The 13,967-nt window shown below is 27.5% G+C and overlaps 2 protein-coding genes across 3 annotated transcripts in view; one reads left to right on the top strand and one right to left on the bottom strand.

Moving 5' to 3' along the window:
* The window catches only part of LOC107454583 (uncharacterized), a 38,361-nt gene extending 32,316 nt beyond the window's left edge, over positions 1-6,045 (bottom strand). Inside the window, exons 1-4 of one of the 2 annotated variants that reach the window (XM_087150057.1) lie at positions 5,866-6,045; positions 2,547-2,691; positions 1,179-1,293; positions 323-451 (exon numbers count right to left, since the gene is read on the bottom strand). In XM_087150057.1, coding sequence (XP_087006183.1) covers positions 323-451; positions 1,179-1,293; positions 2,547-2,691; positions 5,866-5,881 — 405 coding nt within the window. In that variant the 5' untranslated portion in view covers positions 5,882-6,045. Of the gene's footprint in view, positions 1-322; positions 452-1,178; positions 1,294-2,546; positions 2,692-5,339 lie in introns of both variants that reach the window. The other variant, XM_087150058.1, reaches the window with a different exon arrangement.
* A 36-nt stretch (positions 6,046-6,081) lies between these two features.
* The window catches only part of LOC107454578 (zinc phosphodiesterase ELAC protein 2), a 40,281-nt gene continuing 32,395 nt past the window's right edge, over positions 6,082-13,967 (top strand). Inside the window, exons 1-3 of the mRNA XM_087150059.1 lie at positions 6,082-6,830; positions 13,120-13,176; positions 13,740-13,810. Of these exons, the coding sequence (XP_087006185.1) occupies positions 6,586-6,830; positions 13,120-13,176; positions 13,740-13,810 (373 nt within the window). The 5' untranslated portion in view covers positions 6,082-6,585. The remainder of the gene's footprint in view (positions 6,831-13,119; positions 13,177-13,739; positions 13,811-13,967) is intronic.

The following is a 13,967-nucleotide window of genomic DNA, read 5'->3' as shown; positions in this document are numbered from 1 at the left end:
GAAATTTCTATATAAAAGATAAAAAATACATTATTAAGAAGTTTTATTTTTTGCTTACTTATGCGAAAGGTCAATAATAAATGCATTGATAAAATTTTCAAATAATTAAGTTTTACAAAGCATGCATTATGTCAAATTTCAATAAAGTAATTAATAACGAACAGTTCACAAAAAATATAAAACAATAATTCTGTTTAAAATCATATTTTAACAAACAAGGGAAAATAAATCAAAATTATAATTAACAATTTCTCAATTAAATCTTTTAATAGGTCAATCATTAAATTTTGAAACAAAAACCAATTAAATAATATATAATTACCAAAGTATTACTGTCAAAAACCAGAGCGCCATAGATAGATGCCAACTTCAAAAATATTGTAATACAGTTGAAAATGAGATCCAGCAGTTCATATTGATTATTAAAATTTTTTATTTCTTCAATAAAAACCTAAAAAATACATTAAAAAAAATTTTGAGTGAAAAATTTTATAATTGCTATAAAAATTTATTTTTCTTAATTCTTCTGAAAAATATTACATTTTAATTAAATATCAATAATAAGTTAAAAATAAATAAATATAATCGGCAAAGTTAGATTATATAGAAGAACGTGTGCATGTCCTGTACAGATACACTCATGGCATTACTATCTACTATTGAAATAATAATTGTACATAATCTAATTACGTAATTCAATAAACTAACTAGTTTTGGAGGAAAGAACAGCATTTATAGTTTGTCTACGGTAAGAATTCCCCCCACCACCACAAAGCCTGAGGCCGTCTGCTGCTATGGAAACAAGAATAGCACATTTCAGAGAGGGTTGCTCCTCTTCACTCTAAGGCTAACACAGATGACCGAAGAAAAATATTTTCTTTTTCGTGCTGACCTGAGCCGAAACCTGTCCTAAACAATTACCCCACACCCCTACTTGAAATAGTTATACCTCATTACCATCACCGTCACGGATCCAGGCAATAGCTAAAGAGAGTTCTTACTTTAGACAAGCTACATAGTAATTCAATTACATTGTATTTAAACTTGAATTTGACAGTTTTTCCATTGTACAACAAATTGATTTAAGAAAAACTAAAAAAATACATCAACACAGGATTAAATAAGTGTAAACATTAAATAGGAATAACTAAAACTTAATTGGTAGTCATAATACTTGCCTTAATATATCTACTTTTTAAGCATGCAGCTTGATCATCTGTTGTCACTTGTAGGTTTGTTAAAACTTTATGCAAGACTCGCCATAGAGAAAAAATATCAGATGATGATCCACAGCTAAGAAAATATTTTCACTCATAAAAAATGCATATAGATTATTAAAATTATTAATTTCTGAAAAACTCCTTATGGCATCATTTCAAAAGGAATATATAACATTTCTTATAGTTAAATCAAAGTATTTTATTATAAAAATGGACCGTTCACAAAATATTTGAACTTTAAAATGGATTTTTACAATATTTTTTATCTTAAAATTGGATGATAAAATTTTTTTTCTTAAAAAAAAAAAAAAAAAAAAAAAAAAAAATTGGTAAATGGCATTAGTAAATCATAATTTTAAAACCACAACTCCTTGAAAGACATAATTTTTATATTTTTTATATAAATAAGGTTTTGGTTTATTCTACACTAATTTTGAATGCAGAAAACACAGGTAAAATTTTCCCAAATTCACAAAACATGACCTGTTACATAATTTAGAGAACACACCACTGGTTTGTGTAATTCAACATAAAATCACAAAAATAGGACCCTATTTTCAAACAAATTATATGCATATATTTTCCCCACTTTCACTAAAAAAAAAAAAAATTTTAAAAATTAATAAATAGTCTAGAATGACCCCAGCCAAACTTCGTGTAAAAGTTCAATATATTGTATGCGAAAAAGTATTATCTAATGAATATATATTGAATATTTTATTTATATACTTCACTTCTTTTAAAAAGGAACAAACCATTTTAACAATAACAATAATGAGATTTTTTTCAAATTTTTTTTTCTTTCTAAAGTTACTAACAATACATTCAAAAGTTTCAATTTTCATTCATTAGTTCAACAGTTCATTCATTATTTTCAAATAATGAATGCAGATAAAAGATTGTAATATTTCAAAACAACACTTTGGAACATTTGACATAAAAGTGCTCTTTGTTCATTCTATTCTTTTTATAGTAGTGTTAACAAAGATTTATTTTAAACTAAAACCATTGTTTTGTTGTTAGATTATACAGTTAATCTTACAAAATTTAGTGCAGAGCATGAAGATATTAATTTTAAAATGGGCACAAAAAAATAACCAAATAATTTAGACATGAAAAAGTAAATTAAAAAAAAAATCAGCAATCATAATTTATTATCTGTATATAATTCTATACATACTACATTACTTTGAATATTGATAAATATTTTGAGTTTTGTTTTGAATGATGGCCATTTTTTTAAAAAAAAGCAATTCTAAAATGTCACCGAAAAGAAAGTTCACTGCATTTCTGCCCAGTCAATGGAAAAGTACCTTATTTACTTACCTTTTATTTGTAATGCAATTAATCAGCCAATCAATAATTTTTTCAAATACAACACTGGAATTGCATTTATTGGAATTGCAAAGTTGAATAATGATATCAAGTTTTTTGTCATTTTCATATGATCCATCTAATACAGCTTGCAATGCTATTGAATACAAAAAATATAAGTAACACAATAATGTTAATAAGAACAAAAAACAAATTATTTAGATATCCTTGAATTGGCTGCTGAGCCAAACAACATACAATTAACAGTTTCAAATGCAAAATTATGGCTTAATTAAGCAAAGAAAAAAAATGTAGCTATGCAAAATATCTATATATAAAAAATGCAAGGTTTTTGAAATGTAAGGATAATTACTGTTGTTTTTAATCTTAATATTGCTGTCCATTATTAAATGCTTAACTATTACTTAGAAAATTCTTCTTAAAGTTCATAATAAAACACACCTGTTCATAAATGTAAGAATAAACAAACATGATAGGTATGTATAGGTAAATATAATAGGTATGAGAAAAAATTAAAATTATAAAATTTGCTTTTGAAAACCATTTGTAAAATAGGCAGATATTCGTATCAGTTCCTAAAACAAATTGCTCAACAAGATTAGGTGACAACTGTATATTGAGTGGCATGCTAGAAATTACAGAATTTTTTTTTTAAATAAAATAATTAAATAAACTAGATAGGTATAATTTGTAGTGAATTCTAGACAAATCACAATATATATTTTAATTTATAACAAATTACAAAAACCGGACGTTGCTACTTTGGTGAATGTAGTTGTTGCGAAAAGGAATAATGATACTTATCTATTTCTCTGATATAAGTACTTATAGTTATTTAATTAATTATAGCCAGACTACAGTGTTTTCATCATAGAAAAAAAATGGGTGAGAATTTCTCACCTTTTCTCAAAAACAGGGTGAGATTTCATAAACTTAAGTGAGACTTCTAAAACAGGGGTGATTGTGAGCCCAAGTCAAAATTCCGGAAAATTTCCCGAGTTTAAAAAAAAAATTTCAATTGAAAAAAATTTAAACTAGGTTTTTCTAGGAGAAGTAATTAAAATTTACAAATATGTCTTACTTTCTTGAGTTTATGATTATAACTATTTACTGATAAAAAATGTATCTGGCTCTCCCTTACAAACAAAATAAATTGTGTTTTTAAGTTCCACTTTTGAAAATTTGATTTCCGGAAACTTGTGCGATCAATGATTTTTTGAAACGTCTGGACCTTCGATCTCCGGAAACTTCCGAATCACTGTTAGCGAAAAATCCGGAAATCCGGATTTTTTCCGGAGCACAATCAGCCCTGCTAAAAACTAAAAAAACACAAAAACTCTTGGAAAAAAAAATAATTTCTTTAATTATAATACATTTTTAACATCTTTTATTTTTTAAAGCATTGAATATTTTTGGTGCATCATCATAGAAGACTTTGCCTTTACAAGGTATTTGTCCATCTTACATTAGCACATAAAAAATATGAGCGTCTTACATGAAGAAACCTAACCTACAGTAAACATGTGGTTGCAGAGAAATGTGTTCTGAAAGGGGTTCTGTGGTTGTGTTCTGTTGTTCGAAAAGGTTTTGAACAATACTGGTGAATAGGGAAGTTAGATAACGGGGCAGATGTTGAAAATAATGAAAGATCCAGGAAGAAAAGTGAAACGGATTTTATTCTAAATGGCGTAATTCTAAGCTTTTTTTCGAAAATTCGAGAATTTTGATGCGAGAAAATAAAAAAATATGCGAGATTCTCGCGCTGTAGTGAAAACACTGGACTACTAATTTCAAGGAGCAAGGTTTGAGTAAGAAGAACAGCTTGTCAGAAGTCACAAGTTTGAAAAAAAAAAAAAAAAAAATGGAAGATTGAAAAAGACTTGAAAGAGGGAAAACTAATTCAGAAGGGGAAGTTTAAGTTTGTAAGCTGTGGAAAAAAAAGGGTGTTTTTTCCCTTATTTTCAAGTTTATTTTAAACATTTAAAAATAATTTAAAGATAAATTTACACATTGATTGTAAGTGTATTTATTACGTATTCTTTCACCCTCATTATGCAAGTATTCTTGACTGGATATTGACATACATAGGACAGATCCAGATTAGATATTTATACATGAATGTATGGAGCGAATACAACTGAGTTATGTTGTGGAGTGTAAAATACTCGTGTGGATTATGCTTTATTTTTAAAAAGTTATGTGATGCTTAATTTAAATCATATTTTTTTCTTGCTTAATAAAAGTTCTTTGCAAGTTCAAAGATGAGTTTTCAATTATGCTGGCTTAGAATTTTCTGTTACGTACTCAACTATTCCAGCAATTATTTTTATTTTTCAAATATTCAAATAAAATAAAAATTACGGCTTTTTATTGGCGAGATTTTAAGCTGTGTCAGCAAAATGGGCAAGATAACTCCAAGCACGAGAAAGTACCCGAACAGGATTGATATGAGGAAATTAACAACATCAATTCAACATGGGGAAAGATTTTTGTATTTAAGTTGCCAAATTTAGGCTGCCTACCAGACAGTGCAAAATTATTTCTTAAAATTTTTGTAGGAATAAAAAGCCTTAGTCGGTGTAGATAGACAGATTACAATATAGAAACTTTCCTAAGCTGCGAATTGGGTCTTGCTGCTTCTTATGAAAACGAAAATAACTGATTCATATTAAAGTGGAATTTAAGTATGAAAAAAATTCATTACAATCAGAGAAACACAATCAGATTTGTCACAATAAATGCAAAATTAATAATGCTTATTTTTAAAAAAGCTATTTTATATACCATTTTAATAAACTCTAAGCACAAGAACTAAGCAGCAATAGCGAGGATCAGTTACCAATATGAGAATATGCTGAAGTAAGATGACATATTATAATATATTGTATAATACTTAAATTATGTTATACGTTATTTGATTTGCTGCGATTTGGAAGGAATTTTCAGGTGGGTCGAGGTCAACCAATCCATAAATAAGGGTTAAAAAGTCATTACAATATGAAACATTGGTATGATTCTACGAAATATGAATGATCAGAATTCATTAAATATCGTAATAGTCTGCTAAATAAGGGAAGATTATAGCATAGGATAATAAGGAAGGATATTATTAGAAACATCAGTATAATTTCGTAGAACTGTACATTCATTTTAATTATTAACTCAAAGTAAGGATTTGAAATGAAAAATGAAGGGTACTGTAACGCCATTTCAATTTAATAAATAAAATACAGCTCGAATATTAATTTTCAATATCAATTCAAACGAATTGAAATTGATAAATCCAAATTTTGTTCTTCAATCTAATTACCTCGTGCTGTAGTCATGTTGGATATTGCTGCTTCTGTTTGTTGACAAAATTCAGCACTTTGAAATGTCCAACCCGTTTGAGCGATTTCAACGGGATGTACGGATTAAGTGCTGAAATCGCGTATTCGAACGAGTTAAGGTTTAGTATTACGAACGAAACCCGTTCAAATTTCATCGACTCAATACACCTTATAATTATTTCGAACATTGCTGTTTCGCTATTTGGAAGCTTATTTAAGTTGTCAATATCCTTCTTTTTTATATTGAATAAAATTTGTACTTTTTCATAAATGCTCACGTAAAATGTAATTATTTAACAATCATTAATTACATACTCTTCTAAAATATTTTATTAATATAATTTCATTTAAATTTTTGTCTTTAAAGATTAAAGCTAAAAGTAAAAATAATTTGTTAGCATAAGTTGCTAAAATTGGTTCCGAAGCTATGTTTGTTTATTTACAAAATTGACCGTGTTGCTCTGTGTTGTGCTGAATTCATTTCAGAAAAAAATTGCGCTAAATCGTAAAAATGTTGAAATTTTACAATCTCTTTTTGGATCCACTTGAGCACAGTTCTTTATACGTTCAAATACATATTTGAAAATAAAATTTGATGCCATTTGTTTTTTAAAATTATGCTTACATTATCGTGAAATATAAAAGAATTGTGTCTAAATTTTGGCACACTTTGAAATAAGTTACTTGTTGGGAAGATAATTATGTCATTTCTCTTTAAAAATGGACATTATCATACTCTTTTAAAAATTTGTATACCTCCAAACTTCAGAACTGTAAAATGTGCTTTTAGGTTATCTTCCTTTAGGTTTGTTTTGAATCCTTTCAGAAAAAGAAAAAATTATAAAACGGATGATCTTAATAAAACTTCTAGGGTGTGTGTAACAATATTAGGGAATGGTGCTTTTGGACAACCTCGTTGCATTGGTCTCTTTGCTAATGATAAAGTGTAAGAATTCATTTTTTTATTGCACATTCTTTTTTTTTTTCTATTAATTTCACATTCTTTTAATTTGATGTTAAACCAAAGATATGACGCATTTAATAATTGAACACTTTTGTATGTGTGTTACAAACTTTATTTTGTTTCACTTTAAGTCTAGAAATATTAGTATAATTAAGATTTCTGTATTGGTGTATATGTCAAAATAAATACCAAGCATGCGATTTCTGGTTAATGTACTCCGAGTAACTAATGAAGAAACAACCTAAAAGGTGACCAACTTTAAGTTAAATTCATGGCAGATGGAGTTTATATTTATAAATATTTGTTAATTTTTGAAAGTTTAATCTCCTTTTGACTTCTTTATGACTGCAGTTAGCATGAACAGATGCCAACACAGAAACTAACCTATTGTTAAAATAAATGTATAAATTAATATGGTTGCAGCCAACAGTACCCTAACTCTTCTGATCTCACCGATCTTGAACTTTACTCCCTAAAGAAATCCCAGCTTCTCAGGGACTGGCTGATTTCCCCCACACACCATTAGTACAAAGCTTAGAGGAGAGATTTGCATCGAGAGAACCAGTCCCCCTTCCCTTGTTGCAAAGAACATTGTCACGTGATTCCGGGACGATTTTCTCTCCAGTAAGCCCTATCCCCAGTCTTTTACTATAGAGGTGGATTGCAGAGCTTTGTTTTGAACAATAAAATTCAATGAAAATGGTTGAATACTGCTGTACATGTGGATGTGAAGAAAAATTTATAAAAGGAGGACTATTTACATTTAACAAATGAGATTTTTATTCTTTTATAGTCACTTTTAAACATTTATTTACAATTTGTATGTTAGCACGTTAGGTTATAGAATGAATTAAATTGGTTTGTAACTAGCAAAATAGCTATTATTTTTTAATATCCTTGTTTAAATTTAAAAAATTACAATGTAGTTAACATTTGTAAGTATTTTCATCACAATTAAATTTCATATTGCTACGAACATTCTGATATTTTTACTGCTTTTTTGATGAAGCACATGCACTGTTTTTGGCTTATTTTTTCACTCCAATATTTTGCAAAGAAATCGCTTTTTATTTTTGTTCTGTAACTTGTATTGATGCGTTAAAATAACTTTTTTTTAAATAATTTCAAGCAAATTTAATTATATAGTATAGTTGTACAAACTTAAAAATTTATTAAAAGTACATTTTATGTTATACATAATTTTTTTGATCAAAAATAAAATTATATTTAAAGCAAATTTATAAGCCAAAGAATACTTTGTTTTTATTATTCAGAAAATTATTTTATTATAAAGGAAAAATTGTTTGGATATTCAAATTTATTTAGGAAATTTTATATTAATATCAGGGTTGGCAAGGTTTAGGACAGAATGGATTAATCCACGGTTTAAACGCTGGTTTAAACCGTCCTGTCCAAAACTGTCTTAAATTGTCCAAAACCCTTTTACTCAAATTATGTCACAATTTTATCTGAACAATATTTAAGAAATAAATAAACATAGAACTAATAACATATTGATAATTAAATCTACTACAGAATATTTGTTTTTAAAAGTATAATGTTTTATTAATATTGTTTGACTCTTCAAGTTAAGCATTAAACAAAGGAAGATTAATCAGTAATCAAGTTCAATTGGTCCTCTCATTCAATAGTACATAACTGAAGTTGGACCTTGCCATACAGGTTAAGCCAGTGGTCCCCAACCTTTTTGTACCTAAGAGCAAATACCGGAATATTGGTCGAATGGTGGGCACCATTTATTTTTTCAAGATAAATTTATAGTTGGTAGACATAGGTAATAATACACACTGCATATAGTGCACAAAAAATTAAATTTCAAAAATTAATTTAACATATGAATGCAATTAATATTTTTGTGTAAAATAAATGATTACTAAATTGCTTTCAAAACATGCAAAGTATAAAAATTATTTATAAAATACAGTGGCATGAGGTGTTTCGCATGGCATTTCGCTGACCAGCGCTACATAATTGGGAGAATATAATGCTCTTATTAAGAATGGAATTTAGTCCTTCAAATATATTCCAGAATTTCTCATGTGATATAATAGTTTTGAGGATAATGTCATCCAATGGAGATCCGAAATTTATATATCCAATTCTTCTCGCCTTACTTGAAGAAATTCTGAAATGTATGTTGCTATTACGTTTATTTGGTTGGTAAAAGGATTAACAAAAAAGTTATCAAAGACTCGATGATATTAAATTGCTGCTATTAAATTGATCTTTAAGCAATTGGAGGTTGATGACAAATGTCAATTTCACTGTCACCTATCCATTTTTTCATGTTTGGGAAAATGCAAAAGAGACTTCATTTTCAAATGTGATATCCACAAAACTAGCTTAGCTCTGAACGAGTTAACAGCCTCTATCATTTTTGCTTTATGTTTGTCCTTTCCCTGCAGCTCGAAGTTTAAATAATTTAGTTTTTCCCTTATGTCCGTTATGAAGGACAAATCTGCTAGTCAAAGAGGATCTCTTAGTTCTAAAAATGTTTGATTTTTGGTTGCAAGATAATTTTTTATTTCTCCAATTAAATGTAGAAATCTATTCAAGTACTTTACCTTTACTGGGCCAGCGTACTTCAGTATGTATTTACATAGCATTTATTGGGAAAATGGAAAACTGAAATATGTTATCATTGAGCAGCAGGCGCACCTAGATCGATCGACGGGCGCCATGGTGCCCACGGGCATAGGGTTGGGGACCACTGGTTTAAGCTATTAGGGACTAAGTGCTTTGTTAGTCATAAACAGGTTTATTTATCTATAGTACTATTCAAGAATACTGTTATTTCATTCATGTTCAATTCTTTTAGCATAGTGGTGATACATCACCAGTGTCAGTAACTGAAACTGATGTTATGCCCTTCAAAACTGTTCATACATTTTTCAGTTATTTTGTATTTTCAATTTTAACTAATATATTTATATTTAAAAACAATTTTTTTTTAAAATAGATGTCTTTTTTATCATCTTGTGATGCAGAAATTATAAAATTTTTTAAAAAAAATATTGTGAAAAATAAAAGGTTAATTTTTAAACAAATTTAGTATTTTTTTAAAAAAAATTATTATTTTTTAATATTGCATTATTTATCCTTGTGCAAAAATATCATTTATCAGTATTAAAAGCATATTTATATTTAAAGGATTAGGTATTCACTTTTGTTGTTCAATGAATTATGGAGGTTCAAAAATTATTAACCTTTTCCTATTATATTATATTATTTTCTTTTAATAAGTTAAAGTAAATTGTATATAAAATATCAAATTTTTATTGATACATGTAATTATTATGTGTACAATGGCTACACCTATAAAATTTAAACTTTTACCAAAGTTCAAGGTTTTGGACAGTTTTACCCAGTTTAGGACAGTTTTACCCAGTTTAAGACAGTTTTACCCAGTTTAAGACAGTAAAACCTACGTGTCCTGTCCAAAACCAGTTAAGGACGTCCAAAACCACAACCCTGATTTATATATATTACTGTATATTTATTATTCAGGAAAATATTAACTAGATTATTGTAGGTTCTATTATTAATAATAAGTCCTATTATTAATGAATTATTATAAGTTGTCAAAGGTGTGGCTATTTTTTATTATTATATGTATTTTATTTTGATTTCAGAAAATAAAAAGGGAATAATTCTCTTCTTGATTATCAAAAAAAAAATTTTATTTATAAAATTTTAATTAAGTCGAGAACTATCAATGTTTCAAACAACAAGTAGATATGTTCTTAAAAGGTATTTAGTAATTCTTTTTTTAAATAAAGAGACAAATAACAAATCCTAAATTTGTTAGTTTAGTTATACTTTTATCATCTTGTGTTAACTTTCTGAAATTTTAATTTCATACATTGGTTAAAATAAATAAATAAATTATTATTGCATGACAGACAAACTAGGAGCACAAATTGTGGAGCATTTAGCAGTATTAATATTTATTTTAAAAATAAAACAAAATATTTTGTTTTTATCAGAAAAATTATAAATTATGAACAATACTAAAACCATTAAAAAGTTATGCAATTGTCCTGTTAAATTTTTTTATTATTATGCGTAATCTCAATAAAAAAAAATTTATGCATTGATAAAATTAATTATAATCGTGTAATTTATAACTTCAGTTCAATTCGGTTTGTATTATCGATTCAAAAAATCATTATTTTTATTTCATTGTTTGATAAAATCATATAATAATATTATTAGCTTTTTATGATTAAGCAATTAAAAGTAAATAATTAAATGTAGCGCACATATTATAATGTATTTTGATTTGAAAACTTATCTTTTACAATCACAAATGAAGTTGGGAAAGCATTCAAAATATTAAAAAAAAGGGAGAGAAAAATCTTCAGGTACTCTTAAAAATATTCATATACGATGCGACCGCCAGCTATGAATTTTTCGCCAAAAAGGTAACCCCCATCTTTGGACAAATTTTCAGAGCCCAAACAATAGACTGGCTATCTCTACCCTAATATCTCCACTAAGGTACAAAGCAAATAAGCCTGGAGTTTATGTGACTGTTCCCTTTGAAAGGAGAGTCTGCACAACTCTCTCCCGCCTAGCTACCGGCCATCTAAAAGGTTTACTATTTTCTGAGGGTACTAAAACCTACCCCCTCTGCCCTAAGTGCCATCTACACCGGGCTTCTGCCAATCATATCCTGGACTGTCTTGGTCTTCTCTGGGAAGACATCTAATCTACTCCTCATTTGGTCTTCGATTTCATTCTGGTCAATGGGTTCATAGATCTGGTCTGACTTTGTCAGGCCAGATGGGGATAAGCAACAACAACATAAATTAAAAAATATGTATGTTTACTGTTAAGAATTAGAAACTTTATGTTTCTCAGTTTTAAAATAGAATCCTAATTTCATACAACATTTTGTTCTGTTTGTAAATTATTATTTCCATTTATTTTGAAATGATATTTTTGTTTTAAGCAAAAGCTTTAATTAGGGGAAAAACTTATTAAGGATAGTTATCACTTTCCTTCAAAATATTTTATGCAAAATTTTAACTTAGCAACTAATTTAAAATTTTTTAAAAGTTGTAATTGAGCTTATTTAAGGGAAGATTCTTGTATTGGTAACTGTGCCAAAATAATCACTAAGTTTTGCTGACTTCCTGGAATGTGCTTACTTAAAAAAATATATAATAAATCATAAAGGAGGATCTACTCAAAGGACTTATAACCATTATTTATAACCACCCCAAGTGAGTTTTCCTTTTTAATATCTGCTAGCTTAAAATTTTTTTGATCTCTTGGCAATTGTAGTTGGCAAGCACAGGTATGAATATGGAAATATCCTTTAATTTAAATTTAAGCTTTAAAAATACAAATCTCTCTTTATTTTCAGATTTCTAAAAACATAAATAATTATGTGTTATTTTTTGATACTTTAATTGTTTATTAACTTGAGTGAATAGAGTACCCCTTTCCTAAAAGACAATGTAAGCATAATTAAGTTTGAATGAATTATTGTGTTTATATTTTGCTAGTTATAAAGCTAAAATGTTTATTTAGGTTCCTTTTAATTCATGTTCTATTTTTTTTTTTAAGTTCGTTTAGAAATTGCAGTGCTTTTTTTTTCTTCCCAATACCCACCTGGAGAATGACCTAGATCATACAGGTATCTGAAGGGCAGATTTGTTGGCCACTCTTTCAGGGGCACCATATTAGGTGGGCCAACAGTAAGGACAGATAGTACAGAGAATGAAAGAACATTCCTCCCTTTCCCGGGATTCAAACCCAGAACCTTTCTGATGCAAGGGCAATTCCCTAACCCCTACACAGGCCGGTCGGCAATTGCAGTGCTATTTATTATTATTTGGTGTGTAACTTAATGTACTGTATAAATATGGATGAGCAGAGTAATAAGCAAGTTAGCTGAAATAGTTATTGATAAACCTTTAGTTCAAGTAAATGTTGGACTACCATTTTTTTAAAAAATTCTTTTATAATAAACTCACTCATTTTAAGGATTCTTATATGATAAATTCACATATTTTATGGATTCTTTTATAATAAATTCACTTATTTTATATGGATTCTTATATGATAAATTCATTTATAAAAGGAATTCTTTTATGATAAATTCACTTATTTCAAGAATTCTTGTATGATACAAGAATTCTTGAAATAAGTGAATAGAATTCTTATTTAGATTTTACTCATTTTAAATAATTTTAGATACAACGTTAAATTTGTCTTAAATTTCATACCTTTTTCTTTATAGCTTCTTATTCAATTGTGGCGAAGGTATTAGCAGACTTTTACGAGAATATTATTTTGAGTGAGTTACTGCTTTTATAACGCTTATTCTAATTGTATTATACTCTGTTATTTATATTGGCCTTCCTTACTTTTTTGACTAAATGAGAAATCGAAAATTTTGACTTTTTTATTTTGTATCTATCATTGAAATTGGAATAATTATAATAAAAAAATGGTGGAAAAACATATTACATTGCATTTTAATAAATATAAAGTCAGCCTGAAACATCTGAAATTTATTTTTAAAACATATAAATGCTTTAAAATAATTTTTTTTATATAAAAGTTTTTAAATAGATTTTTGATCAAATTCAGAATTATTAGAAGCTATGGTTGGGTATTTTATTTTAATTTCGGTATTACTAACACCGAAATTAACTAAATGACCAAACAGTATCTGATTTCGAAAACTTAGGAAGGTATAAGTAGACTTTTTAATTCAACATATTTTCAAACTAAACAATTTTCTATTAATTCTAAAATTATTTTTTCTCTAACATATATGTACTTGTGTTGTTAATTATTTTAATAGCTCATTTTTCATATCTTTAATGGTATTTATAAGATTATTTTTAATTTCAGATCTGGTTTCAGTCAACTTAGAAATGTTTTTATCACCCATAATGACTGGTGCAACTTAAGTGGTATTGGTGGTATGTTACATATTGCTTTTTTTTTCCCTCGCATAAATTTATGCTATTTTTTTATAGATTTATTGTTTGCAAAATAACAAATTAGTTGGAGAGGTGAAGTAAATGCAAAGAGAGATTTTTCATTGGCTCATAATAGGGTATTGTACTGAGGTATTGT

This window comes from Parasteatoda tepidariorum, chromosome 8 (genome assembly GCF_982258835.1).
Source record: "Parasteatoda tepidariorum strain Cologne lab strain chromosome 8, Ptep-v5.0, whole genome shotgun sequence".
Lineage (NCBI taxonomy): Eukaryota > Metazoa > Arthropoda > Arachnida > Araneae > Theridiidae > Parasteatoda > Parasteatoda tepidariorum.
This window is presented reverse-complemented; position numbering and strand designations above follow the sequence as displayed.